A 27,106-nucleotide genomic window follows, 5' to 3' on the forward strand; every position below is an offset into this window, starting at 1 on the left:
TTGTGTGTCCAGAAATAAACACAACAGTAAAAAAAAGAAAATGAATTTCTACTGACTAGGCTAGGTGAAAGTAAGCTGAATTTATGGCGTGTAAGTAAATCTACGGGGACGAGGCTTTTGTTGCATTGCTGAACATATTATATTACTGTGCACTTAGTCATTAGAGAGTATGGGCTTTAAATTAAGTCTTTATCCTCTGTTTGTATTTGATTCTAGTCCAGTAGTTGTTCTAGTTTATTTATTCATTTATTTATATGACTTATTTGTGGATTTGTGTTATGTTTGGTTTCTTACCTACCTCATCTGTTCATTAATAAAAGGTGTTGATCAATTAATCTACTACATCTGTGTATTCTCCATCTTTCTCTATATCTAGTCAGAGAGCTAGTGGGATAGCATTTTAGATAGCAAACTATCCTTGCTATCTTGAATACAATTAAGACAGTTAGCTAATTATTTAAAATGAATCAAACACTCAAGCAGGTAATTTAAATCTTCTCATTCACTCAAACTCAAAACAAAAGCCTTTTCAGCAAAGCAACAAAAAAACACTTCATGTTTATTTAATTGATATTTCAGCAAAACTCGAATTAAATGAATATATAAAAAGGACTCTGAAACGTATATATATATACTTTTGTTCTACATGTCTGGGGCAATATTAGTGCAACATATGTTAAAAACATCTTGAGTTTCCACTATAGACTGTGTATAAGATATAGCTCCTGACTGCTTCACGAAGTGACCCTACACCCGCCCCTGCGCTGCCTGCCCGGGTCGAAGGAGGGAGAAGGAGGGGAGTGACTTCCAGCCAACCGTCGACAGCGGCTCCGGAGTTTAGAGATCAGTGAAAGATGAGGAGCTGCCGCTGAGCCGAGGCAGAAGGAATTAAAGTTCAACATTAAATCTGGGGTCGCGCGGAGAATCGACAACTCAGCGATGAAATGTATGTCTTTCAGTGTGCGTTTCACTTTCAACTAAACCCTGACTGCGAGCATCTCACGGTAAGTAGAGTCAAGGCGGTCAGCTGGGAAGACTAGATCGGCACAAAAAAAAAAAACCTAATTAGCTGAGCGGTTTAAAGTGAAATCCATGATGTCTGCAGTGTATGACTGTGATACAAACAAAAAATGAAGCTAAATTAATGTCTGAAAAGCTGAGATACTTTGTATTTTTAAATGAGTCCCTGGTAGTTTGGGCAATGGTTCAAGATTCCTATGTAAATAAACAAAGAGCATCATGGTGTATTTTAAGGTTTAGACTGCATGTTTGAAAAAGTTTCCTGCAGGCATTTGCTCCCATTCTTTCCATGAGAATGAAGAAAACTAGATTATTTTGTTAAAATCTATCAGATAAAACCATACATTTCTGTATTGTTGAATATAATATATTGCACTATAAACGTGGCTGCTTTCTGTAATAACGCCCACGTTCCTCCACATCTCCCACCGCAGCTGAACACGGTGGATCTGCTGACACTGGACTCCTTGCTCACTTCTGACATCCAGTGTCAGCAGCCGGTGCTTTGAAGATGATCAACCCTCAGATATACCTCCACTACAACTACACGGGGAAGCTGGACCACCGGCCGACCGTCGGCACAAGCCCTGGCGTCCTGGACACCAAAACCATCGTGTTCCTCGTCATATGCAGCTTCATCGTCCTGGAGAACCTCACCGTGCTGGTGGCCATATGGAGAAACCACAGGTTCCACAACCGCATGTACTTCTTCATTGGCAACCTGGCGCTGTGCGACATGCTGGCTGGAGTCGCTTACCTGGTCAACCTGCTCCTGTCAGGAGAGACGACCCTGCAGCTCTCCCCCGCTCTCTGGTTCGCCAGAGAGGGAAGCATGTTTGTAGCACTCGGCGCCTCTATTTTCAGCCTCCTGGCTATTGCCATAGAGCGACACCTGACTATGATCAAAATGAGGCCTTATGATGCCAATAAGAACTACAGGGTGTTTCTGCTGATAGGGACCTGCTGGCTGATCGCCATATCTCTTGGGGCTTTGCCTATTCTCGGCTGGAACTGCCTGGACAACCTCCCCGATTGCTCCACGGTTCTCCCTCTCTACACCAAAAAATATGTGGCTTTTTGTATCACGGTTTTTATGGTTTTGCTCTTGGCCATATCGGTCCTCTATGCCCGCATCTACATCCTGGTTAAGTCCAGCAGCCAAAAAGTGAGCAAGAACAGAAACTCTGAGCATGCGATGTCTCTGCTGCGCACCGTCATCATCGTAGTCGGGGTCTTCATCGCCTGCTGGACTCCCATCTTCATCCTGCTCCTGGTGGACGTGGCTTGTGAGCAGCGTTGCCCCATCCTCTACAAGGCTGACTGGTTCATCGGCCTGGCCGTGCTCAACTCCGCCATGAACCCGATCATTTACACCCTGGCCAGCCGCGAGATGAGACGGGCCTTCCTGGGCCTGGTGTGCGGCGTTTGCTACAGGGAGAAGGCCTCCGCGACCGGCAGCGGGAACCGGCAGTCTCTGGAGCCCAGCCGCAGCAGGAGCAAGTCGTGGAGCAGCCAGAACAACCCCAACCAGAACCAGCAGAGCTTCAGGCGGGCGGAGCCGGAGAAGGGGCGGGAGACGGAGGTGTCGGTGGTGACAGGAGGGGCGGCTCATGCCGTCATTGAGAGTGACAGGAAAGACTGAAGGAAGGGAGCATGACATGAACAGTGGGAAGCTGAGGGTGGTCCTTGAGTTAACTGGGGACAAAAAGGAATTTGAGTTGTGATCGATTTGAGAATGAAGGATGTCTTAGACTGCAGGGCAGTGGTTTCTCCTTTGTGCTTGTTAGTGATATATCTGCATCATCCAAAGTTTGGAAGCGTATTACAATGTTCACTTTTTAGCATTGGACGGATCAATGCATTAGGCCAATATGTTCGACAGCACAATCAATGTCACCTCTTTGTGAAGTACAGGTCATATTTCATCACCGTCCAGTGAGAAGCACGTACCTCCAAATTTGGTCAATTTTACAGTTAAGTGAAGGAGAAACTCTTTATTGGTTGAGAAGCTAAACCGTCTACAGTGTTGTAATATATGAAAGAAATGCATCGTCACAAATCTGAACACGTTTTTTCTTATGTCATGCATAGTGGGCATTTTTGGAGGTATGTGGTTTTCACAGGACAATGACGACTTGCGAATGAATGGTGCTCTTAACCTTGAACACTTACCTCTGTGGTTACAGATGTGGCAATCTAAGACAACAAATAAATAGAAAAATCACCTGCCATGAATTAAAGTGCAATTATAGTTCTGCGAAATAATGTAATAAAGAATGTAGACAAAAATTTACTGTAATGACAAACAATGGAAGTTATTTATTATTCTATGCAGTCTATTCTGTCATTTTGTATTTACTCAGAAATAACTGCATTATAGATTGTATATGTGATGTAAAGGAGATAAAATGCTGGAGAGTCAAACGTGCTTCTCTTTTCATTGCATCAGCAGCATCTTGTTCATAAAGAAAGAACATCTGTTATCGCTACAAATGATGAATGGGTGCTGTTTATTCAACGTCAGTAGCTTTAAAGTGATACCGGGGCTCCATCTGCTGGTTAACAATGGTAGTTAATATCCTTAATGCTGACTAGATATTTTCATAACGGGCTGCATGATAAGTACAGAATCTCTTCACTCATCATTTTAGCACCAAAGTGAAGTTGTTGTGAGCGTCTGTGTTAAACTGAAGGAAGGTAAACTGAAGGAAGAGGCATGTGTGTGAATGCAGCATGTGAAATGGAAGTAGTTCACTACTGTACATGCAGCTATCTATGTGATACAAAAATATTAGCTTTGACACAATAAACCTCATGTTTCCCGTAGCGCAGTTCTGTCCTTGTTATGTCATTCCTTTGAAAAAATAACTTGAGGTTATGGTTGAAATTATGAACAAATGTGTGTTATTTTCTCACATATTTTGCAGTGGTGTCTGGTGAAGCAGGTAGTTCTGTGTGTGTCCAGGTTTAGAGGTATCCGTCTCTGGGATGTCTGCAGCCCCCGCACTATAATGGACGTGAACGGATTTTTGTTTGTGTTGCCCACAGCTTTGTAAAATAACTGAAAGATATTCAACACCAACATCTTTTTCCAGACAAAGCATCCACGTTAATAATCCAAAGACCTTACTGTGGACAGTTTTCACAGGAACTACCGTTTTCTTTTGTAGTAAAGAAATGTGTTCTGTGGATTATCCGGTACAGGTTATATCTTGTTTTCTATTCTTTCAATGCTAAAAACAGTCCATTCTTACAAACTATCTGTATGGCAAAACATCTTGATAAGTCGGTGATAAAACATTTTTTAATAACTTGGATGAACCAATCCTTTGACATTTTAGAAGAAACTGTGATGACACTATGGTTAAATGCTGCATCTTCCAGAAACTGAAATATGTTGATTATTACAGCAGATGCAACAACAGAGATTCTACACATTCACGGTTTTATTGCCAACAGTCATACAGAATAATGATAAACCCATACAACCAAAAGATTAAATCTGTAAACATCATTTGGACTTTGTTTTTATTTCCTTTTTTTTTTTTTTTTTACTATACCTGTTCCAAAATAGTGAGTTTCTTTGTGATTCCCTCCGACAAAGATTTATATTTAGAATCTGGAAATGATACATTTATAATATATAATAGAGAGGGAGGGAGGGAGGGAGGGAGAGAAAGAGACAGATAGAGAGAAAACGGTAGTCTCAAGCAGCAACACGCAGCAGGGCAAAACACAACCTCTAGTGAACAGGCATGCCCCATTGAAGATCAGCTATTGCACTTTAAAGAGAGAGAAAAGAGAAAGAAAAATACCATTTGTACAAATAAAAGGCACATTTTCATCAACAGAAATCTAGAAAGAAGCCATGTTCTTTTTGTGTCCCAGCATGTTTGGTTGTATAATTTCTTTATGCCACACAGCAAATCATCACGTTATCAGAGAGATTCAAGTATGGAGTTGTTCCTGCTTATATATATATATATATATATATATATATATATATATACACATGTATATATTTTTAGTATATATATGTATATATATATATATATGTATATATATATATATATATATATATACATATATATATATATATAATCCTTTATTCAAAACTTTGCACATTTTGCCCAGGTGATTCTACAAATTTGCCCTTCAGAAATAAATACTAATCTCAAAAGAATTCTTGATATTAGTGCTGTTTTTATTTTTGTATTTAGCACATCATTTCTTCTCCCAAGATATTAGATTTGATGAAATTATGTCACAAAGAATTAGACTAGAAGTTAATGGTGGATTACGGTCAACAAAAGTGAAATCAATGATTCTTTGTGCCCTTTTCTTCACACCTTTCTCTGAAGAATGCCAACATGTTCTTCCTCTAGTGCGCTCTGCTCAGAAGGACACAAGGAATCAAGGAGAGTCTTATCGGCTTAAACCAAAATGAAGCTGGTGGTGGATGTTTTCAGAACAATCCCAAAAACGGCTCTTTGCTAAAACATGTGTTGTTGTGAGATGCATGTACTGTACACTCCCTCTTGCAGCAAAATACAGGCACGTTATATTACATTGCATCTGTCTTGTCAAACTCATTGAACACATGCTGATTTTGGTTCAATTGAAGTGGTCCAGTGCATATCAAATACAATGCCCCATTCATTTGGTATCCATCAGAGAACTGACAACAGTAAGGATGAGAGCATTTTAAAAGTCTGTGTACTATTTCTATTAGCCATTTCAAATGTTTGATTTCCACTCTACAAAGAAAATGTAGAACACTAATTACAGTAAACCGTTCTGAGGAATGATTGTGTACAGTGGACTGCAAAATGCAAATGAACTCTGACCTGTTAGGCAATCATGTATATCCCTGTGTACTATACTTAAAGTAATACAAAGCCAGCATCTTTTGCTACTAATAAGTAAAAACACAAGGTGATTGAAGTGAGTGAGATGGGCAGGAGTAAACAAGTATTTCTGTGACGACATCTAGTGGCAATACAGTAGTCTTGCCATAAGACATCAGCACACTGAGAAAAAAAAAATCAGTTTGTTTAACATCAATAAGTGAAGGTGATCCAATATTAAACATTAAATTCTGTATATCGAGTGCACACTGTGTTTGTCTAATTCAGCCTCTTAAGTAAAAAGTGTTAATTACATCTCAACACATTGATAATTCATCTTCGTACAACTGACACAGATGATCCGACTTTCTGATTGTGCTATTCATTTGTGGTCATTCAAATAATAACTTTTAAAAGTTCACTTAAAAAAAGAAGAAGCAGAAAATGCTAATTAAGAATGTGAGAATATCCATTTGCATGACTCAAGCCCCAAAACTAATAATTTACTACACACTTCAAAGAATCCAGAGAAAACCAATTCAGAAATAATCACTGGTTTAAAAGCATAAATATTTTTTACAGTGTCAGCATACACAAGCACCTCTTCCAAATAAAGGGTATCAAGGTCTACGAACAATGTCCACAAGAACAGTTGATTTTAAGTCATGCGACTGCAGTGACACAAGAAAATACTTCATAAAAAAAGTTTCTTTAAAGCCATTGACAGCACTATGAAGGATGTCTGTTTGTACCCCAACACTTTGTGACTACTGCAAAGCAAAACACATTCAGATTCCCCAATAAAAGCAGATTTCATATAGTGACTATTTGAGTGAGCCGTCACGCTATTGGTGAGATTAAAGGACATTTCTCCTAAAGTAATTCATTATAAACAGCATTTGTTTTTGTTTCCTCGACCTCTTAGCCAACGGCTTCTGTAGAAATGTGGTTGTGCTTGACAGACAAAACTAAAATTTCAGATTTTTATTCTAAAATACTCTTGTTAACACCTCTTTGAGGTTTGATTTGCACTTCATCTAAACTACAAGAACAATTGTCTTTTTTTTATCTTTTTAAAACACCAAATCAAGATATTATGTCCAAATGCACCTATGTCTTCTCAAAAATATAGCATTTCAGTCATCACAACAAAATAATAACAGTTCTATAAATATTTGTTTTTTCATCTTTAACAAATCTTGCGTCTTCCAGTGCCTCCAGTAAATAACCACGGGCCAACTTCCCCAACAACACTGTCAGCGCATAGAGCCTTCAAGCATCTCCTCTTCATGTTTCCACTTCAAGTTTCAGAATGATAGGAGAGACTGTTCAGAGCTTCCCATTCCCCACCAGGCATTGCAGGCATCATTGTTTCCTTCCAACAGGCTGTAGGAGACACAGTTCACTCCCAGCTGACACAATCGGCAGATTGTTGTCACGGTGATGGCCAATAAGATGGCTAATGCTGTCAAATATATGATCTTTTGTCCGTACCTTTGAAAAAGAGACAGAGATGTTAAATGTCAGTTATGGCCTAATGAGGAGTTTCATTTAAGCAAAGTTGAGTTTTTCTTTCCTTCCTTCTACAGTATCTCCCTGAAACCCCGTCTTACCGTGCCCTCAGGGTCCACCAGCAGCAGGTGTTTGGCGAGTCCATTGTGCATGCCCGTCAGTACGTAGGACCCTGGGTTGGTCGTGCTCTTACGAACCAGGAAGTCCCCGTCTTCTTTCAGCAGTTTTTCAGCATCCCGGCGGCTCATTTTGCCATGGTACCACATCTGGCCCTCCAGCTCCTCCTGTGCCCGGAAGGCCACCGAGCGCACGAGAAGAGGGCTCGAGTTGTCCACGGATGCTGCCTTGTGGAGTCCGGAGACCACCTGGGACTGGGCTGGCCCCTGGGACGGCGGATGGGACTGGGACTGAATGGCATCCTCAAAGGGCTCTGGTAGAGGCGAGGGCAGTGCCAGAATGATGAATTAACAGAGGAAGAACATCTGTTGCGAAAGTTTTACCTTGACATCATTCAGCTGTCTAGACTTGTAAACTATGCTAATGCATGATATTCAGCTACTATAATAGTTGAGAACATAAACATGTGTCTGAAACACAAGCTCAACAGTGCTTAAACTTAAGAACAGTGTCTTCATTTCTCACTGGATTATTGCTGTTGTGAATTGTGAATTTTTCCACATTGCATCGTGCAATAATCTGTATCCAATATGAATAAATTATGACTTTCTGTTATAAAAGTGCTGGCGTTTGTTAGTGGAGGAACAAAGTAAAATGTGACTGTGTGACGATCAAAGAACTACAGTAGGTGGATGATAACACCTGCACTCAAACTTCATACAAGAACGGTTTTGAATAGTTCACTGCTCGCATGTAATTTGTCATGAATTGTTCATACATAGTTACACCTAACTTTATGAATCGGGTCTTTCATATATAATAATAGCAAAGCCAAGGTGTAAATTGAAAGGAGGAAAGAATATAGCTGTGCACATCAACACTCCTCCTATTGTCTCCATACTGATATGGTGTTATTAATGCCACTCCGACGTCACTGAGAAACAATAGGCCGAGAATCTTCTATCATTAAGAACTCTGGTTAGAAAAAGTCATTACAACGGTATTCTGAAAGCACGGCACAGATCTTAACGAATCCGCTATTCAAATCACATGACCAACAGAAAGCAGGACTTACTCATGTCAAACAGGTCCTTCTGTGGGCTCTCTTTGGCCGCAGCTGCCATACCCTTTGTCACATGTTCCGCCTCCGCCTGGAGAGCTGCGAGCACCTGGGCGTCAATCTGCTGAGTGTTCACATACGCGGGCATCTCCCCTGTTTTTTGTGCCTGACCTTTACTCTCGGGCAGACTGCTTATATCAAATGATCCTACAGTAGAGAAACAATCCGAGCCACAGCGTTGAGTTGATGACATTCTGCAAAGTTGCAAAAAACATGTATCTCATGTATTGAAGTAGTGGGAAAGCTTGGATTTTCTTACCCTGTTGTATGAATATAGACTTTCTTTCATCTCCCCAGTTTTCTCCACAGTGCCGTCCTTGGTAATACGTCTGATCTACTGAACATGGGCCCATCTGATGACACACAGACACACGGGTATCAGTTAGGAGACCATGATATTGATGTTTTAAAAAACATCTCAACATTTATTGTTATTGAGATTGAGATACATCCACATGACAACTGAAGTTACTCTGCTCAAGTTCCTGAGATTAATCCACATAAACCGAGTTGTACCTGGCTCCCATCCGGCGCCGCATTCTGATTCGTCAGCCGGGTGTCTATGAAGCCTCCGGGGGGTGGCATCTTGCCAGGGATGTTGTTATAGTAAGGATGTTCTGCTGACTCCTCCTCTTCCTCTGTCCATGGTAACTCCTCCATGTTTAATACCCTGGGGAGAAACATGGTTTGATCATGAAACTCAAAGCTGCAAATGTGTGTGTGTGTGTGTGTGTGTGTGTGTGTGTGTGTGTGTGTGTGTGTGTGTGTGTGTGTGTGTGTGTGTTGTTAGTGAATCTGTACATTTGTGAGTGTGTCATGTGAGCTGTCTCATCTCACCTGTCATGTGTGGAGGACAGTTTGCCTGACGGACACTGCAGGTACTGCTGGAAGCGAAGGTCAAAGGCCTGGCCAATGGTGCTAATGACATCCTGGGCCAGTCCGTCAGAGCACTCCAGGATGTGACATGCTGACGAGGGCGGGAGCAACACATTTTAATGAGCATGTTGCGTGTGAGACGCTCTATACAGAGTATCAAAGGAGTGAACGCCTACCTCTTCTGTTAACGGGGTCCTTGGCTACATAGGCAACGTAATCTGTTGTGTCCTAAAAACAAAACAAAAATACCACAACTTTTATCTTCTGGTTTCTGGTTATCAAATCTGTTTGTTATGAAGTCATTTTTAGTTATCACAAGACAAAGTTAATGTGACACAGGCCATTGAGATACTTACAGGGTCTCCACCTGATGCAAAGGAGATGGACTGCATGTGATGGTTGGCTATGATCTGTCAAGAACACATTTATGCAGCACAAATGGTTTTACAAATGCCTCTTCATACACACAAATGCACATGCATGCATTATACACACATAGTTTAATATGTATGTCAGAATATGGTTAATTTCTTTGCCTTTCCCCACTAATTAAATGAGCGATAACTGCCTGGTATCTAAGGCACCGTGAGGCAGCCATATTGGAAGCAATCAAGAGTTAGATGAGAAGGTCAGTACAACTCTGTGTTAAGGAACAGAGGAACTGATACTCAAGATATGAGACATGTTATTCTGTCATGTTTGATGTACTATGTGTAGAGTTATTAATTATATGTATTATTTTCTAATTTGGCACCATCTGCTGGCAGTATCAAGAAAGACACAGGGGTAGACAGCAAAGCACACTGTGACCACTGACCACCCCACCACATAGGAAACTATTTCATTACTCCTAGAAGTAATAAAATAAAATAAAATGACGGGGAAAGTCAGGTTGCCAAACTCCTGTGGTTATTCTAGCAACATCTGGAGAGGTCTTGTGCTTGTGCTTGTCTTCCTTCTCTAACCGTTCTTCTATTACATAAACCTCCTTGAACAAACATCCTTAATTATATTTAAAAAAAAACATATTGTCACTCTAGCAACAGCTAAAAATACGTTCGCCATCTCATCGATCTAAATTTAGAAACAAATGTCCTCTTACACACACACACACACACACACACACACACACACACACACACACACACAATATATGTGGTTGCAGGTTAGTGCAGACCCCCTAATACAATCGTGCGTCAGTACCATTTTCCTTAATATTGCATAGTATCTTTTTTCATCACATGTACGTGGCTCATAGACTCCTATAAATGCTGACAAAGGTTGCACACTGACCTGTTTGCAGTCGGGGGTCATCAGGTTGAGGCTACTGGTGGAGATATTTAGGTTGATGGACATGCCAGCAAACTGCAGGTTGCTCTTCCCCAAGATACTGGACAGAGCTTTTGACGGTGGCTGAGCGTAACAGAGGACACAGAAAGACACAAACAAAACAAATTAGCGCAACAAAGTCACTTCCTTACCAATTAAACAGTATATCAAAAATGGAATAATTAAAAAAATGTATTCTTTGTATTCTTGCTGAGAGTTAAGATCAATATCACTGTGTGAATATGAAGCTACAGCCAGCAGCTGGTTAGCAGGCAGACCTGCTTAGTTCAGCAAAAAGACTGGAAACTGGGAGAAACAGCTAGCGCTGTGCAAATGTAACAATAGCCAACTACCAGCACCTCTGAAGCTCAGTAATCAAGTCAAGTTGTATCTTCAAACTATTTATTATTCTGGGGTCTCCACTCCAACCACAAAATAGTCCGGCACATTATAACCTCCTGTGAATCCTGTTTTGCTTTTTTTGTACAAATTAAATAAATGAGATGTAACATGCTAATTGTTCAGCTTTATGGTAAGTGGATTTTGTTACCTTTGGACTGAGCCACTTTATGCTAAGCTAAGCAAACCTGCTGCTAGCTGTAACTTGAAAATGGCAAACTATTTTTTTAAGAAGTATTATACTTGCCACATTACAGTTTAATATTTTTATCGATTACAGTTTGGGCCATGCAAATTTCATCTAATAATAGTTTTGGGTACTTAATACTGTTGTGAGTGGTGATTTTGATGAAGAGACGAGCCAAAGAGGCCAGATCAAATTAGCCATCCCCCATTAAAAATGCTCAGTATGAAGCTGATGTCACCATAGTGCATTTGTCACACAGCCAACATAACATTATCTTATATCTTACATCTATTCTGAGAGAGAAACTAGTCAGTTCGGATTTCGTTATTCCCTGACATTTGAACAAGCTCTAGAGAGCAGAGTAATGCTTCATTTCACACCCCACATTAAGACAGTCTCCTCACACACTGTGGACACACACACACACACACACACACACACACACACACACACACACACACACACACACACACACACACACACACACGGAAGACAGGCGCTCGCACACAAACGCACACAAGCACATACACACACACTAGGCTCAGCCTCCTGATCACAGATATTGTGCACTACATGAGTCACTAAGCACTGTGCGCGGTGTGCAATGCATCGTGGGCTGGAGCTACGCCCACGCACATGCAGTCCCATACCTCTTGATCTCTCTCTCTCTCTCTCTCTCTCTCTCTCTCTCTCTCTCTCTCTCTCTCTCTCTCAGCACAATCTCTCTCTCTCTCTCATTTCTTCCTCTCTCCATCTGTCTCCGTTTTCCCTCTCTTTTTACATGAAGGAAGGTTGAGAGAAACTTACAGAGGCGATGCTATATATAGATCGTGGAAGGGTAAATGAATATCTAATGCTGTTTCCTCTTTTTCTCTCTACTGTACCTTTCACTAACATTCATTTTCTCAGCTCTCTCGGTGTGGGCATCGCTTCTCCCGTGCTCGCTCACTCCATCACCCTCCCTCCCTGTCAATCCATGTACCTTTCTCTTCCGCAGAGCTCCTTTGGTCCCTGGAAGAGCCTCACACACCAGGCTGATGGCTTCCCTAGAGGGAGGACGAGAGGAGGGTGAAGCCAAGATGGTGACCATAGACAGCCCCAGAATCACTGTTATTGTGTCTTTTTTTATTATTATTATTAAATACAGTTACTACTCATGATTATGTACTTTGCCAAGAACATTTTTGTTTTGTTATCTTGGAAGGAAACGCGTACAGCCATGCTAGTGGCTCTACGAGGCTGTACATAAGCACAGCCAAATGTCATCATGCTAACAGTGACGATGCTACATACTGATGTCTAGCAGTTACACCATGTTGAGCATGCCAAAGTTAACTAATTAGCAATCATCACAAAGTACAACTGATTTCAGCAGATTTAGAAGCAGATTCTATTCAAGGGTACATGAGATGGTGTGGTTTTCCTTTAGTGGTTTCTTATTGTTGTGTGATAATCAAATAATTCAATTCTTTGTATTTTTTATTCTAATAATGTCACTTATTATTATGGCTATTATGGCTGGTTTGTGAGTTACTCGACTTGTCTATTAACATGAGAAGATGGAGTTGTCCATTGATAAATGTAAAAATGGACAAAAAGGAAACCCAAAAAACAATAGATTAATACATTTACCTAAAAGAAAAAGAACTGTATTTACAGGGAGCCTGAACTCTACAGGTTGTTGCACATAAAATGAAATCACCTTGGCCACAAGAGACCCGAGTCAAGATTCAATATCCAGTGTAGAGTGTTTTATGGTGCTATAGGGAATATTACCAATGCACAGCACCTCTCGAAACCATGCAACTGTATCTGGTATACAGCTACACATTACAGAGTGAAATCTAAAACTGTCTTTCAGATGTGAAGTGAACCGTTTTATCTGTGCCATCGTTTTTATGTAAAAGACAACAATATATGGATTAAATGGTGGCTAAAGATAGAGCTGCTTTGATGCAGAAAAATCGAATACCCCCCTGAGAAGAAGTGAATTCGGTTTCATGACCGAAACAGAAACGTTCATTTCTGTATCCTTGCTACGTGGATAAAGCTCACACAGCGGTAGGTTCTTTCAGAATAGCGGAATCTAATAATAGCAATATCATGAGACATAACATTTTCTCTCCGTTTGTCCATCTCTTTCTTTATTTGAGGCAAACGGAAACACACATGGACACAGTGAGAGAGAGAGGCTGCTGCTGTGTGGCTTTGCAAGCTAACGTTAGTCTGGACTGACTTCAGGAAGTCAAGCATAAAAGTGGACATGACACAAACCGATTCACTGTTGGCCTTTGCCTGGCTGCACATTGGGCAATGATTTCAAAGATACACATGGAGTCACAGAAAATTCTGTGCAAACAAATGGTGATAACGGGCAATCTAAATGTACTGCAAATACATTAAATATCAAAATCCTGTCCGTTTTTTAAATGTTTTTTTATTATTATTATTGCATATTATTGAACATTATTAATACTGACAACTAATGTTCTGCTTGTAATTATAAGTTTATATTTGCGAAGGCACGACAGAGAGCAGTGATTTCCTTGAAAAATAAAGCGTTTTAATGGTAAATAGTTTTTAATACTAAAAACAGTATTTATGAAGTTCATTCACAACATGGCAAACCTATAATGTCCTATTCTTATAAGGTAAGTTTGGAGTATAGTCCACAAGTTCAAAACAGATTTCAACTAAAATAATATCTTATATTTAGTAGTATAGTATAGTTTATACTAGTATATTTAGGGTTTTAAGATTTGTTTTTTTTGTTCAATAATCTAATATTTTAGACCTGGCATAAAAAAAAAGTTCTTAAGTAAATCTTAAAAAAAAACTGCCACTTTAAAATTCTAATTAAATCTCTAATAAATCATTTTAGATTCAAAGTTATACTAAGTCTATATTGTGAACATATACGCACCAGACTTATGTGTGTTATGTTTGGGTATAAACAATAACAATAATCAGAATTTAATGGCTTGGATTTGTTTTAAATAAAAAAACAAGTGAATCATGAAAAGTCAGAACTCCAAGTGTGGCCCTACCTGGTAATTTGTGATCTTGTGGTGAAATCCAGGGATCTCATCGACCGAAGGACTTCTATACAGCCCAGATACTGGAAAGAAAAATGTCAAAAGTTACATTCATAGCAAGCACATAATCTCGCACAGAAAAAAAAAAAGCCTTATTTGTATACGTTACCAATCTAAAGTCACTAAATCCAAATGCCTGCAGTCACTACAACGTAGACTTAATATCTAGAAACCAGGCGCTAATTCCAGAAAGGAAAAATGTGACTCAACCAATCCAGTATGGTGGTTTTTGACCACTAGGAGCACTATGGAGCAGTGTTTTTCCGAGAGAGTCCCTGATCCCAAATGTACACCTTCCTGTTGCCTGTTGTTGGCAGAGAGGCATAAAAGATACTTGTGCCGAGAAAAGGCAGCGAAGAAGAAGGCTGCTAGCAAGCAAACATGGATGTAAAGAATGCTGGATTCAAAATATTTTTTAAACAAAATCACTTGTGCAGATGTTGCATGAGGAAGGAATGAGATCGTTAGCACTAACAGTCACACACAATGCATTTGGATTTGTTTGATTAAAATAAAACTCCACAAGGTAACTTTAACTTGCTACTCCTGTTTTTTTGGAATACCAAAAATCCAACCATCCAATGACAAACACTGTGGTGAAAAAAACAAGCAACTTAAAATGTTTCCTGTACAAAAGGGCCAACTACATTGACATTACAGGTTTGTCTTTCAGTGGGTCACTTCTTAATATACAGTCTGCACAAAACACACCGAGAACAAATTCAAGTCATAAACGTTACACTGATCTTATGAATGGTTGCATAAAGGGATGCGAGTGGATATTAATTTGGCAACTTCAGTTATGATCCTTTCATCCAACCTTCGCAAATTGACTTAAGACTGTATTTCATCAGCAGACGTGTATCATGGTTTTCTACTTTCTAGTTTAAAAACAAACCTCCAGCAGGAGCAGCCCAAAGGCAAAGACTGACACAAAGTTCATGCAAAGTTGGAAAAAAAATAAAAGATATTTGGAAGCTGCATCAGTGTGTTACTATGCCACATGCGGTGACCGTCCTCCCATCCCATAAAACCATTAATATTGCACATTGACAGATCATTTGATGCTGATGAGTTCCCATCGTTATCAGAATCACATTCATAACCTGGCTGTAAACAAAACAGACATCCAGACACCCCAACGTTTCTATTTCCACTCCTTTTCAGAAAGAACAAAGTTATTAGAATCATAACTTTCAGATTATGAGGCCCCTTCTCTCCAGTGAGCGTTTTGCAAGCACCAGCAAACAAATACCATTTGGTCAACATGACGTTTGCAAACGTGTAATGTTTTCTATTTTCAGAACACAGAGTTTGAAGTGCACTATTCAGCAGGGCCAAAAATACATCTAACGATTCTAAAATTGGTAGAGACCTATTCTGAGCACAACATGAAGATGTTTTTCTCTCATGCTGTACAGCAAACAAGTACCTGATTCACAAAGTAACAGTGAACCTCAAATTTATTATGAACATCAATGGGAAGCCAGCCGATCCCAAGTAACAATACAAACTCTATATCCTTTCAGGTCCTTTAACATGTACCGGCAAAACTGCAGACACATACACACTTTATAACAAACAACCTGAAACATAGTCATATATCATGCTGGATAGAGTTGTTGCCTACTGGAGTTTTGTTGTTATGCTTATGAATTTAAACATTTAGTTTATTTCCAAATATAAAAAAGTGTCTCTCATATCATTTAGCTGCACTCAGGTGAAAAGATCTAACAAAACGTGTGGTCGGTCCATAAAGTGTACAGTTGTTGAATTAGAAACGTTGTATTATACAGTCCAGTTCTGTGCAGTCTAGACAGGAGATGTCAGGTCAAAAGGACAAAGCACTTATCCATAAATACCACTAAGCTTAAGGTTAATGCAATGTTGAATAAATATGAAAAATATGCACATAATAAGAACAAACACGAGAAGTAAATAATTACAATATACTAACTCATGCACAAAAAAAGATGGGCTTTATTGTTTGTTTGTTTTTTTTAGCTTTTTTTGCATATAGACATAGTAACCATGGGCAAAAAGCGAAAGCAAAAAAAGTGTCACTGTCAATCAATGTCCCTTTAGAGTAATGGTGCATGATGCGCGGGGAGTGACCACATGACGCTAATTAAAAGTGCTGTGAGCATAACACCACATTGAACTCAATACACACAGGACCTCAAACCACAGGAAAAGCAGAGGGTGTGTGTGTGTGTGTGTGTGTGTGTGTGTGTGTGTGTGTGTGTGTGTGTGTGTGGGGGGGGGGGGGGGGGGGGGAGCACCGACCGGACCCATTTCCCTTCTCAGTGTGGATGCTTTCAGCGGCATTGACTGGACAAATAAGCGCCGCCGTCCTTAATGCAGTTAATGGAATGTCACGCTGGTCACAGATACTGTAGGCTTTGTTCGGGCAAGTTGTACGTGTCATATGATGGCAATCATGCTGTGTAACTTGATTTGGAATATAACATGTCACCTAGCAGTCCTCTCCATGTATGCTCATTCAGCCCCCACAAAACCACATTACACTTTTTGTTTTATGTGCTGCATAAACACAAAGATGCACACTTAACTGCTAAGAAAATGGTTTGTTCCACTTCTTCATTCACTTTACACCTTGAAGAGCCAGGGCTCAGCATCATCACTCCTCATGCTAGTGACTCATTGCCGGCACGATGACATTCACAGCTCTCTTACTTGTGTGCGCAAACTTGTGCTGCTTTAAATTATGTATGATGGCTGAACAACATTAACATTAAAACACGGCTGCAACGAGACCAACATGCGCTGTGTTTTTTTTTCTTCCATTTCCACCATTTCACTGTCTGCGAGCTAAAACAGCCATAGAGCTCATAGAGACGCACAATGTACAGAATAACACATCACCATGGTTACAAAAGCATAATGCTGTGCGTCCACATACATAAGACAGACTGTATGATTTGAAATGTTTCCAGCATACTCAAAATGACACTGATGATTGCCGTTTTGTTTTTTTCCTCTACTTTAGCACAATGTAATCCTCTGTATTTACTGAATTATTCAATGTCTATTTTCTGGTTGCTGCTGCTGCACCTTCTGGTGTAGCCAACCTACATACACCCACTCAAGGGCACGTTGTTATGTGCCAATAAAACATTATCTCTCCTAAAACTATTACCCCCCCACCCCACCCTCCCTTGCATGTGGCTGAGCTTGAGTCATTGAAAGAAAAGAGAGAATGGGAAAGAAGGAGAGGACAAAAAATGGAAATGAGACTACCAACCTTCACAATGTATGTCACTCCTGGACCAGAGATCTTCTCGCTCGAGTGTAGCCATCCTCTGGAGGGTTTGATCACCAGTCCACCACCTCCACCTGGATTCCAGTCCTCTCCGCCGGGCGGGAGCTCGTCCAGCCGGCTCTTCTTGCTCATGCTGACGGCTGATGGCTCCAGCTGCGAGCAGGGGGTCGAATGGGAGGCCGAGCTGCACAGAGAGCCGCCCACACCAGAGGCTGCTGCCGTCGCCGCACTGGGGCTCGGGCCACTGGAGCTGCCTGAGCCCGATCCCCCACCCCCCTGCAGCTTAGACACAGCCAGGTCCTTGACAGCCGAGGGCAGGCCCTTGATGCCCAGCAGGCTGCCTGAGTTGCTGAATTTCAGGCCGGACACCTTGTTGATGAGGGTACAGAGGGTGGTGCCTCCATCTTCCAGGTGGTCAGAGCCGTGGCTGGTGGGGGTGCTGGAAGCAGTGGTGGTGGAGGAGGGCTGGACCTCAGTCGGGGGTGTGTAAGATGTCTCGGCTGCAGACTGGGGGGTGGCCGAGACCTTGGGGTTCATGGACAGGCCGTGGAGAAGCTCATCGACGGATGTTACTGACTCATTCCTGAAGCGGTTGTATTTGGTACGGTGAAGCATACCCTTCTCTCTCTTGCTCACTCCCCTCTCTCCACCAACCGACACGCACAGCCTGCCTCTTTCACAAGTGTGCTGGCAGACGTGGCTGAGCCGTGCTGATTACCCTCTCCTGTAACATAGCAGCAGCGGTACAGGCAGCAAACGCCTTTTAGCAATCACAGGCCACCTGACTGTAATTTTCTCTATTGAGGTTACAGTGGTGGTTGTGTTGAGCTGCTGCTGCTGCTGCTGCTGCTGCTGTCGCCAAAGTCCAATCTACTCTCAGTAAAATCCAGAGCTGCAATCCAATCCGTCAGATAGAAATATACAGACACAATCCATGGAAACACAGCATTGAAGGAGAGGAGGAAGAGGATGGAGAGGAAAAAGGTCTCTAAAAGGCTGCCAGTGTTGTGGTGCAGCTTGTTTGGTTTCCAGCGGTGATGATGCTGCTGCTGCTGATGATTTCTAGCCTCAAAAATCCAAAAAGTAAGAACAGAGAAAGGTCTATGTTGTCGATGATCACGGATACTGCGAGGGAAGAGCAAATACTCTCTACTGACTGCTGCCTGCCGGCTCAGAGCTAAAGCATGACTCACTGATCTGAGAAAACCTTCTCAACAAAAGGCTTGCTGAACACTGCAAATCACTTCCTGTCGGAGGGATAAAAAAAAAAACCTCCCACTTACAGCACACTAGAACCAATCAATTTTTAAATTCCCCAGTCTGATATTTATTCTCTTTAATTCTTTCCTTCTCATTTGTCTTTCTGAGAAACGGAAATTGAGAATGAGAGGAAGCTTGATTCATTAACTTAGTAACATAATTATCGAGAAATGTAAGCTTGAATTCATGTTATACGCAATTAAATTGATGAATTGACAAAAGTTTAAATAAAAAGGATGATACACACAATAAACGTATCACAGAAATTAAATTAGTAATGAAATTCGTAATGAAAACTAGCATCCATTTAATTGACAGCCACAATCCTGCCAAAACAAAAAATACAGATGTCTTTGTTTCAAGAATAAAATCTCTATTTAAATGTTTCCTAAAGATTTCATTTTTGCTAAATGACTGTAAAAGAAATGTCTATACAGTAAGTCACTGAAAGCAACAATACAGTAACATTTTAGCATGACCGGAAATACGCAACATCATTAATATAATGTCCATGTTAATTTATAATAGCTGCAGAATAAGGGCAGACATCACTCCTCAGTTATGTACTTTCAAAAACCCATGACTTCCTAAAATACGTGTTGTTTCTGCCCAAAATATGAATAATCAGGCATTAATGCAAAAATGAATAAAGCATTTTTTGCATTAAATTTGTTTTGTCTAATGTGAAGCATTAATTCAGTATTCTGCAACAAAGGAATCAAAACATTTCACAACAAGGAAGCAGATTCAATCTCACAGCTTGTCTAAAATACCCAGCAATTGGTCCAGGTTGAATTACATGAATGACACAACTGAAAAAAACCACAGTGCGAACGAAATGTTTCTCAGGCAGATGAATCAATGAAACAACCAAAAGGATAGCAGAAAAAAAGGCCCATGAGTCTCCTTAAAACCAGCAGCAATGAAGCATCTTTGTCTCCCCGGTAGCGGAAAGCACACAGCCAGACACCATTCATGTAAAATGTCCTCAGGAGCATCTAGCAAAGCCGAAAGACTGACACTCATTCATAAGCAGCTTCCGCTCTCACTCTGCTGCAGATTTCGCACTGCAGTCCCTCCCAACATCTCTCTTTCCTGCCTGGCAAATATAGAAAAAAGAAAAAAGAAAAAAAAAAAACAGCACGTCTGCCTTCTCTCCTCAGAAAAAAAAAAGGCAAACACAGAAGCAGGGAAGAAAAGGCAGGCCCTCGCAAACCAAAAGAGGAGGCAAAAAGACAAAGGAGGAAAAGAGCAGAGGACAAAAAGCATGCAATATTTAGTCTTTTATGTGAATGAAATAGCAGGCTGGCATACCAATGTTTCTGTGAATGGAAGCAAGGCCTTTCTGCCTCTGCAAGGCAATCCCTTGGGATGGCATGGTCTTATCCAATGAGGAGCTGGCTGGATGACTCATTCAGGGGAGGCTTGCAGAATAGTGGAAGAGACCATTCCAGACGCAGGTGTACATTTTGTTTTCTCTTGACTGCCCTTTAAAAATGTTACGTACATCATCAGATATGAGTTGTTAGCATGATTTGATAAGCCAATGTTTTGTTAAGAAAATAAGGAAAGAGAAAAATATCCAGAAAAAGAAATTAGAAGGAAAAATGCCACCCCCGTGATTTTGATTGTCACCATTAACAGCTTTTTTTTCACATTCATGTGAACAGTTACCACCTACACATTTAATTATCAATGTATTGTTAATATGTAGGCAGATAGTACAAATGTACTAGAACAACAAATGTATTTTGGATTGAGAAATCTGGTAAACATATATTGGGGCAACGTTTATCTTTTGAAAATATATAATTAGCATCCTTTTTTATTTAATTATTAGAATTACATCCTGTATGTAATGTTTTATACATTCTTGTTGATATTTTCAATCATCTATAATTAAAGTCCTCTGCAATTGTATTATCCTTTTATGTCAGAATGGACTATAAAAATCACCATCTTGCAGTTCTAAGCTGGTGTTTTGCGGTTATTCGTCCTATTAACTTTAATATATGTAACATTGTAAACCAAAACGTGTGTATGATCATCAGTGCAAGCTAAGTCAGTATGCCTACTGTATGGAAGCTCAGGGATGTCAATATAAAAGTGTAATAATTTGATCCATCCATCTATCCATTTTTTTATTTGCTTATCTGGGGCTGGGTCGCGGGGCAGCAGGCTTAGGAGGGTATTCTAGATATCCCTCTCCCCAGCAATGCTATCCAGCTCTGATACTGTATATAATCCCTTCCGCTAGTTATGGGGCTACCTCGAGGCCTACTACCAGTTAAATGTACCCAAAACCACCTAAAAGGGAGGCTTCCAGGAGGCATCTGGATCAGATGCCAGAACCACCTCAGCTGGTCCCTTTTGGTGCGAAGGTGCAGTGGCTCTACCCTGAGTTCCCTCCGGATGTATGCTTGTATCCAGGATCTCACTCAAAGCTCATGACCATAGCTGAGGGTTGGAACGTAGATGGACCTGTAAATTGCCCTCTTCACCACAACGGTCCAGTACAACGTCCCCATCACTGGTGGTGCTGCACTGAACCGCCTGTCCATCTCACGCTCCATTTTACCCTCACTCGTGAACAAGACTCCGAGATACTTTAACTCCCTCGCTTGAGACAGTGACTTACTCCAAACCTGTAGGGTGCAGGCTGACCTCAGACTTGGAGGTACTGACTCTCATCCCGATCGTTTCACACGTGACTGCAAACCGCTCCAGTGTGTGAAAGAGCCAACAGAACCACATCATTTGCAATTGAGCACAGGCCACTGAGGTCCCCAAACCGGACACTCTCCACTCCTTGGCTGTGCCCTTAAATCCTGTCCATGAAAATCCCAAACAGGAGACAAGGGACAACCCTGGCAAAGGCCAACACCCACTGGATACGCGCTTGATTTTGTGCAGAGTATACAGACACAGCTCTCACTTTGGTTATACAAGGATCAGATGGCTCATAGCAATGACCCCGGTATCCCATATTCCTGCAGTCCACAAAACACATGTAGACTGGATGGGCAAACTCCCATGACCCAACAGACTTGCCAGGGTCTCACCTCCAACTCACCACCAGGTGTTGATCAGTTGACTGCTCGGCTCCTCTCTTCACCCAAGTATCCAAGAAACATGGCCGAAGATCTGATGATACGACCACAAAGTCGATCATCGATCTTTGTCTTAGGGTGTTCTGATACCAAGTACACTTATGAACTGCCCTATGCTTGAACATGGTGTTTATTATGGTCAATCCATGAATAACGCATAAATCCAACAACAAGGCACTATTTGGGTTCAAATCACCCCCAATCGTTTCTCCATCACATTTCTCCATCGTTGCCCATGTGAGCGTTGAAGTCCCCCAGCTAAACTAAAGAGTCCCCCCTGCACCACCCAGAGACTCTAAGAAAGCTGGTTACTCTGAGCTGCTGTTCTTTGCATAAGTACAAACAACAGTCAGAGACTTCCAAGAGGCGACTTTCCCGAGGAAAACTCCAACACAGCGGCGCTCAGCTGAAGGCTCGTGAGTATACCCACCTTCACCCTGAGCCTCTCAACCTGGGCAACTCCAGAAAAGGCTAGAGTCCAGGCTCTCTCTGGAGTTTGGTTCCAGAACAAGTGCAATGTGTGGAGGTGAGCCCAACTATATCCAGTTGGTACCGCTCCACCTCCTGCACCAGCTCCGCTGGCTTCCCCATCAGCGAGGTGACATTCCACGCCCCCACTTAGTTTAATCATAGTTTAATTGAACTTTAATTTGCTGGTATTCATTTCCACTATTCCTTTTTGATATATCACCATCGCCAAAAATAAAATTAGCACTACTATTTATTCAGTCAAATAATTTCTATTGATCATGCCATATAACCGTGTATATGGAGCTAACGGTTATTAGCTACAGCGGATACAATCGATAATCACTGACTAGATATAAGAAGCCTGCTTTTCTCTACCCGTCTGAAATGTAGGACTAATCATTTGAATTTTTGAGTGGTTCATTTGAATGACAAGATTGAAACATTCGGCAGACGTAGCAACAGTAAGGTGGTGGGGCTAACGAAAGCTCAGGATGAATCCTGCTGACTTTCCTCTAGCGCCACCAGCAGGTCAACATTTTTGTCTTTTAAATATCTCAACAATAACTCAAAAGGATTCCCATGAAATGTTTACCTACAAAACTAATGACATTCGCAACAGCCTCAGCTTTACTTTATGGTTAAGGCTAATTAGCAAATTAATTAACATGGTACAAATGATCTGCTAAACATCAGCATTCAGTACTTTAGATAAGCTAGCGGCTGTAGGTCAGTCTTAATTTATAATAATTTGTATACACTGTTATTCACATATATAATACCCTAAAACTTTGATTCTCTTACACTATTGCACTATTGTCTAAAAGAGGAGGTGAGAAAAGTCCTCTCAATACCCATGAAACAGGGTGCGGATATATTGCTAGCCTTTTTCAGAGTATACTATGTAGACATGGTAGTGTTCAGTGAACTGGTGTTCAGAGATCCTGAGGCACTGAAGGCTTAAACACAGTTTCCCTGCCACTGTGGAGAGAAACAGAAGGGTCAGCTCAGTTGAAAAGAAAAAGGTGGGAATATCTAGAACACCTGCTGCTGCTAGACGACTGGTCACTGGGGGCATTTCCTGTGCAGTAGTCTGCATAGGCCACAGCGTAACGTCCTGTGGTTTATGAGAGGGTCAATCTGTGGCCAGGTCACAGAGCGTCTAATAACAAATAAGATAATGATATTCTTGTAACATTTTAACCACCCACAGGTAAGTGGGTCATTTCATATATGTTTCATATTAACTTAGAACATTCACAAAATACATAAGTTATCCTTATATTCACCCAAATGTAATAGTCGTAAGAATAACTACTTATAAGAAGAAGGAACATAATGTTCTTTTTCAATGGAACATGTGATTTATCATCAGGTTTTCATCTCAATCAGACATGCATTAAGAGTGAATGGGAAAGGGGAGACAGAGGAAAAGAGCATTCATTGGCAAGGAAAGCAGCAGACACTTCTCCACTTGACTACTGTTGCCAGGTTACCAAAAACATTCAAAAAAGCAGGAGTTATTTTCAGACTAGCTAGAAGCAAAATAACCAGTGTTACAGAAAGGGCAGACACAAGCAACTGGTAAAATCAGACCATTTTTTGGTTATTATCAAAAAGTCCACTATTCACCGGAAGCAATGAAAAGCTCTCGATTTGGCTCATGATGACTTAACATTCACAATGAATTATGAACACATGGTACAGATGGCAACAGACTTATTAGCATATTGTTAAGTTAAAGGCAAATTACATAATTACAGCATTTCATGTTATTGCCCTGTCAAATATATTTGAAATTAGATATTTTCTTTGAGGCCATCTGATACTCATTTTCTTGACTGACCCAAATTCTCCCAAACACAAGATTTCACTTCTTCAACTGCAGCAGCCTATTTCACACCATAGGTCTAAAATCACTCGTGCCAAACTAGACCTGGAAGACTGTTGGGCATTAGTCCTCAGCATGTAGACAACCAGTCCCAAAAGTTGAAATGATAAACAGTCTACAATCACGGAAGCAATGCTTTTGATAAAGCTTACCAAAAGCATTGGGTGACCGTGTCTAAGTGGAGAGCAGGGCCGCCTTTCAATCAGAGGGTCGGCGGTTCAATCCCCGGCTCCTGCTCCACTAGTCTCATGTCAATGTGTCGTTGAGCAAGACACTTAACCCCAAAATTGCTCCCATAGCTGCGTCTACGGTGTGTAGATAGATACTGAATTGTAAGTCGCTTTGGATAAAAGCATCTGCTAAACGACTGTAATGTAATGTAATGTTATCACTCTGTTTACGCTGATAGAGGCTGTTCTCTCACATTAATATCTGTACAAAATCCATCCGAGACGCTTTAGCCTGGTGGACCAACCGACCAACTGACATTGCCATCCCTTCAGCCGTCTGCTAGTATGGGTAAAAAATCTAAATATATAGAATATACATAAAACTTAAATCAGACTTTTTTTTGTGTCCATGTACATTTTCATAGTTTTCTGCATGATAAGAGATGGGAACTGCAGAAAAAGCGATACGATTTAAAATCTCCCTCTTTGGTTTCCACTCACAAAACCAATATATGTTTTATGACAGCTAGCCAGTTTTATACTAAAGTTAATAAAATAAAACTGCAAATGATTAGCGTGGAAGCTTGGTTTTGAATGAAATAACATTGTGGAGAAAATATTTGTCCATGACATCCATTGGCTGCCACTGGTTTGCTTTATTACTTCAACACTGCAGTGTTCCAAAAGCCATCTACATGTTCTACTGTGAGTTACAGCCCACTAACACTTTTATTACTAAGTTATGCAATGATGGCAACAAAACGGTTGACCCCATATATAGCATGTCTATTCATATTATGTGGGCCAGGGACACCTTTATATTTGATGAAAAATACAAATGCAAAGTTACTCAACATTTGGTTACCATTGTGTTGAACCTGAATGGAACCGAGTGTCATTTTTCTTGCCCTAAATCCATAATACGAGTCTGTTCAGCGTAACATAAAATGAATAGCAAAGGGAAACAATATTGATAGCCTACTTGAAGAGACCCGCGTGGTGTAAGAATTTCCTGTGTGGACAATATGTAGCCTTGAGAGCTCATTTTCATAAGCACGTCTGGGGCATCATTTGAGCTTTCTTTGAATGGTTCATTTAAAAAGCAGCAGATGTAGCAGAAGAGGATCATATGTTTGTGTCTGTAGCCCTAGAGACACAGTAACCTTACAGTATACGCCATTCATGCAATCCATTTAAGTTAAATTACAATTTGATGTAATATATTAAGTAAAAACTAATTTGCATTCTTTAAGGTATGAGATGACTGGATTTTTGGTATTTTGAACAGCTGTCATTTACCGCTAAATACATCCCGAACAAAAATGAAATTGTCAAAAGTTGTCATTTGAAAGGAGCATGAACTGGAAAAGAAAAATCAGGAGGTAAAGAAAAGTGAAAATGAAAACTGAAAGAAGAGAAGTGAGCACAAATGTACAAAGCTGATTTTCACCCAGATCCACTGTGTCCATTAGGAAAGGTTTCCCCAGCTGACTGAAGTCAATGCTGCTCTGAAGGCCGACCTCTGACCCCACTGAAAATGTCACAGCCACCTGAGAGAGAGACACACACACACACACACACACACACACACACACACACACACAGGTTTGTTGTATCAATAAAGGCAGGATCAAGGTTGAGATGAAAGTAGATACATATCAAGATATTTTTCATGTAGGCTGGTGACCCTCTACAGCAACACAAATATTAACAAAGAAACATTTAGTTTTATTGTAAAACAAACATGGAATGAGGATGACAGATTTAGTATTGAGCATAGTGACTGCTGTAGGTACAAAATCATTTTTGAATCAATATCCATATAATAATCTAAGTTGAGGCACTCCTGTTAGATAGTAATGCACCAACAATGAAATACATGAAAGAAAAAGATGGGTTTATTATTGTAAATGTCAAATTACCTAAATCATCAATTAGAGCCTTTGACTATAAGCAATCTACACATCACTTATTGTCACTTTTGTATACTTTACCCTACAACCAAATATACTATCCAGACAGGTAAAATGACAACTGCTGTGAATATACGATTGTTTGTAAACCATGTCAAATGGAGGCAATCAATACTGGAGCAATGCAATACACACATAACACAAAGTTTCATGAGGAAAACATAACTGTGTCTTTATATGGTATTGTTCCAGCATACTGTTTATGTCTAAATTGCTGTCAGTGCTTGCTCTTTAACTAAACTGTAAGTAAATGTAAACAATGAATTAAAGACAAAATTAAATATGTCTGTGTAACAGCAGAGCGAATGGAGCGCCTCCTTAACGGGCCAAAGTACATATTAAAAACGTATAGGTCGACATAAAGTCAATGAGGAAACCAGGCGGCTACTTCTGAAAGACGGCAAACCTTAAAGCCGCTAACTAACAACAGTTAGCAACAGTTCACCCGT

At 40.6% G+C, this 27,106-nt stretch overlaps 2 protein-coding genes across 2 annotated transcripts; one reads left to right on the forward strand and one right to left on the reverse strand.

The window, feature by feature from the left end:
• Positions 1-806: 806 nt before the first annotated feature.
• On the forward strand, positions 807-3,889 carry LOC137868148 (sphingosine 1-phosphate receptor 3). Its single transcript, XM_068704709.1, has 2 exons — positions 807-1,004; positions 1,455-3,889. Exon 2 carries the CDS (start codon positions 1,532-1,534, stop codon positions 2,660-2,662), a length of 1,131 nt encoding a protein of 376 aa, XP_068560810.1. The 5' UTR covers positions 807-1,004; positions 1,455-1,531; the 3' UTR covers positions 2,663-3,889.
• Positions 3,890-5,203: 1,314 nt separating this feature from the next.
• Positions 5,204-20,380, reverse strand: shc3 (SHC (Src homology 2 domain containing) transforming protein 3). Its single transcript, XM_068704725.1, has 12 exons — positions 17,768-20,380; positions 14,455-14,525; positions 12,390-12,453; positions 10,786-10,905; positions 9,849-9,902; positions 9,669-9,720; positions 9,454-9,583; positions 9,133-9,286; positions 8,876-8,969; positions 8,572-8,763; positions 7,481-7,809; positions 5,204-7,361 (listed from the first exon to the last, which is right to left on the reverse strand). Exons 1-12 carry the CDS (start codon positions 18,398-18,400, stop codon positions 7,233-7,235), a joined length of 2,022 nt encoding a protein of 673 aa, XP_068560826.1. The 5' UTR covers positions 18,401-20,380; the 3' UTR covers positions 5,204-7,232.
• Positions 20,381-27,106: the final 6,726 nt, after the last annotated feature.

The sequence above is a fragment of the Cebidichthys violaceus genome, unplaced genomic scaffold (genome assembly GCF_023349555.1).
Source record: "Cebidichthys violaceus isolate CVI_PGR_0920_01 unplaced genomic scaffold, fCebVio1.0.p SCAF_99, whole genome shotgun sequence".
NCBI lineage: Eukaryota > Metazoa > Chordata > Actinopteri > Perciformes > Stichaeidae > Cebidichthys > Cebidichthys violaceus.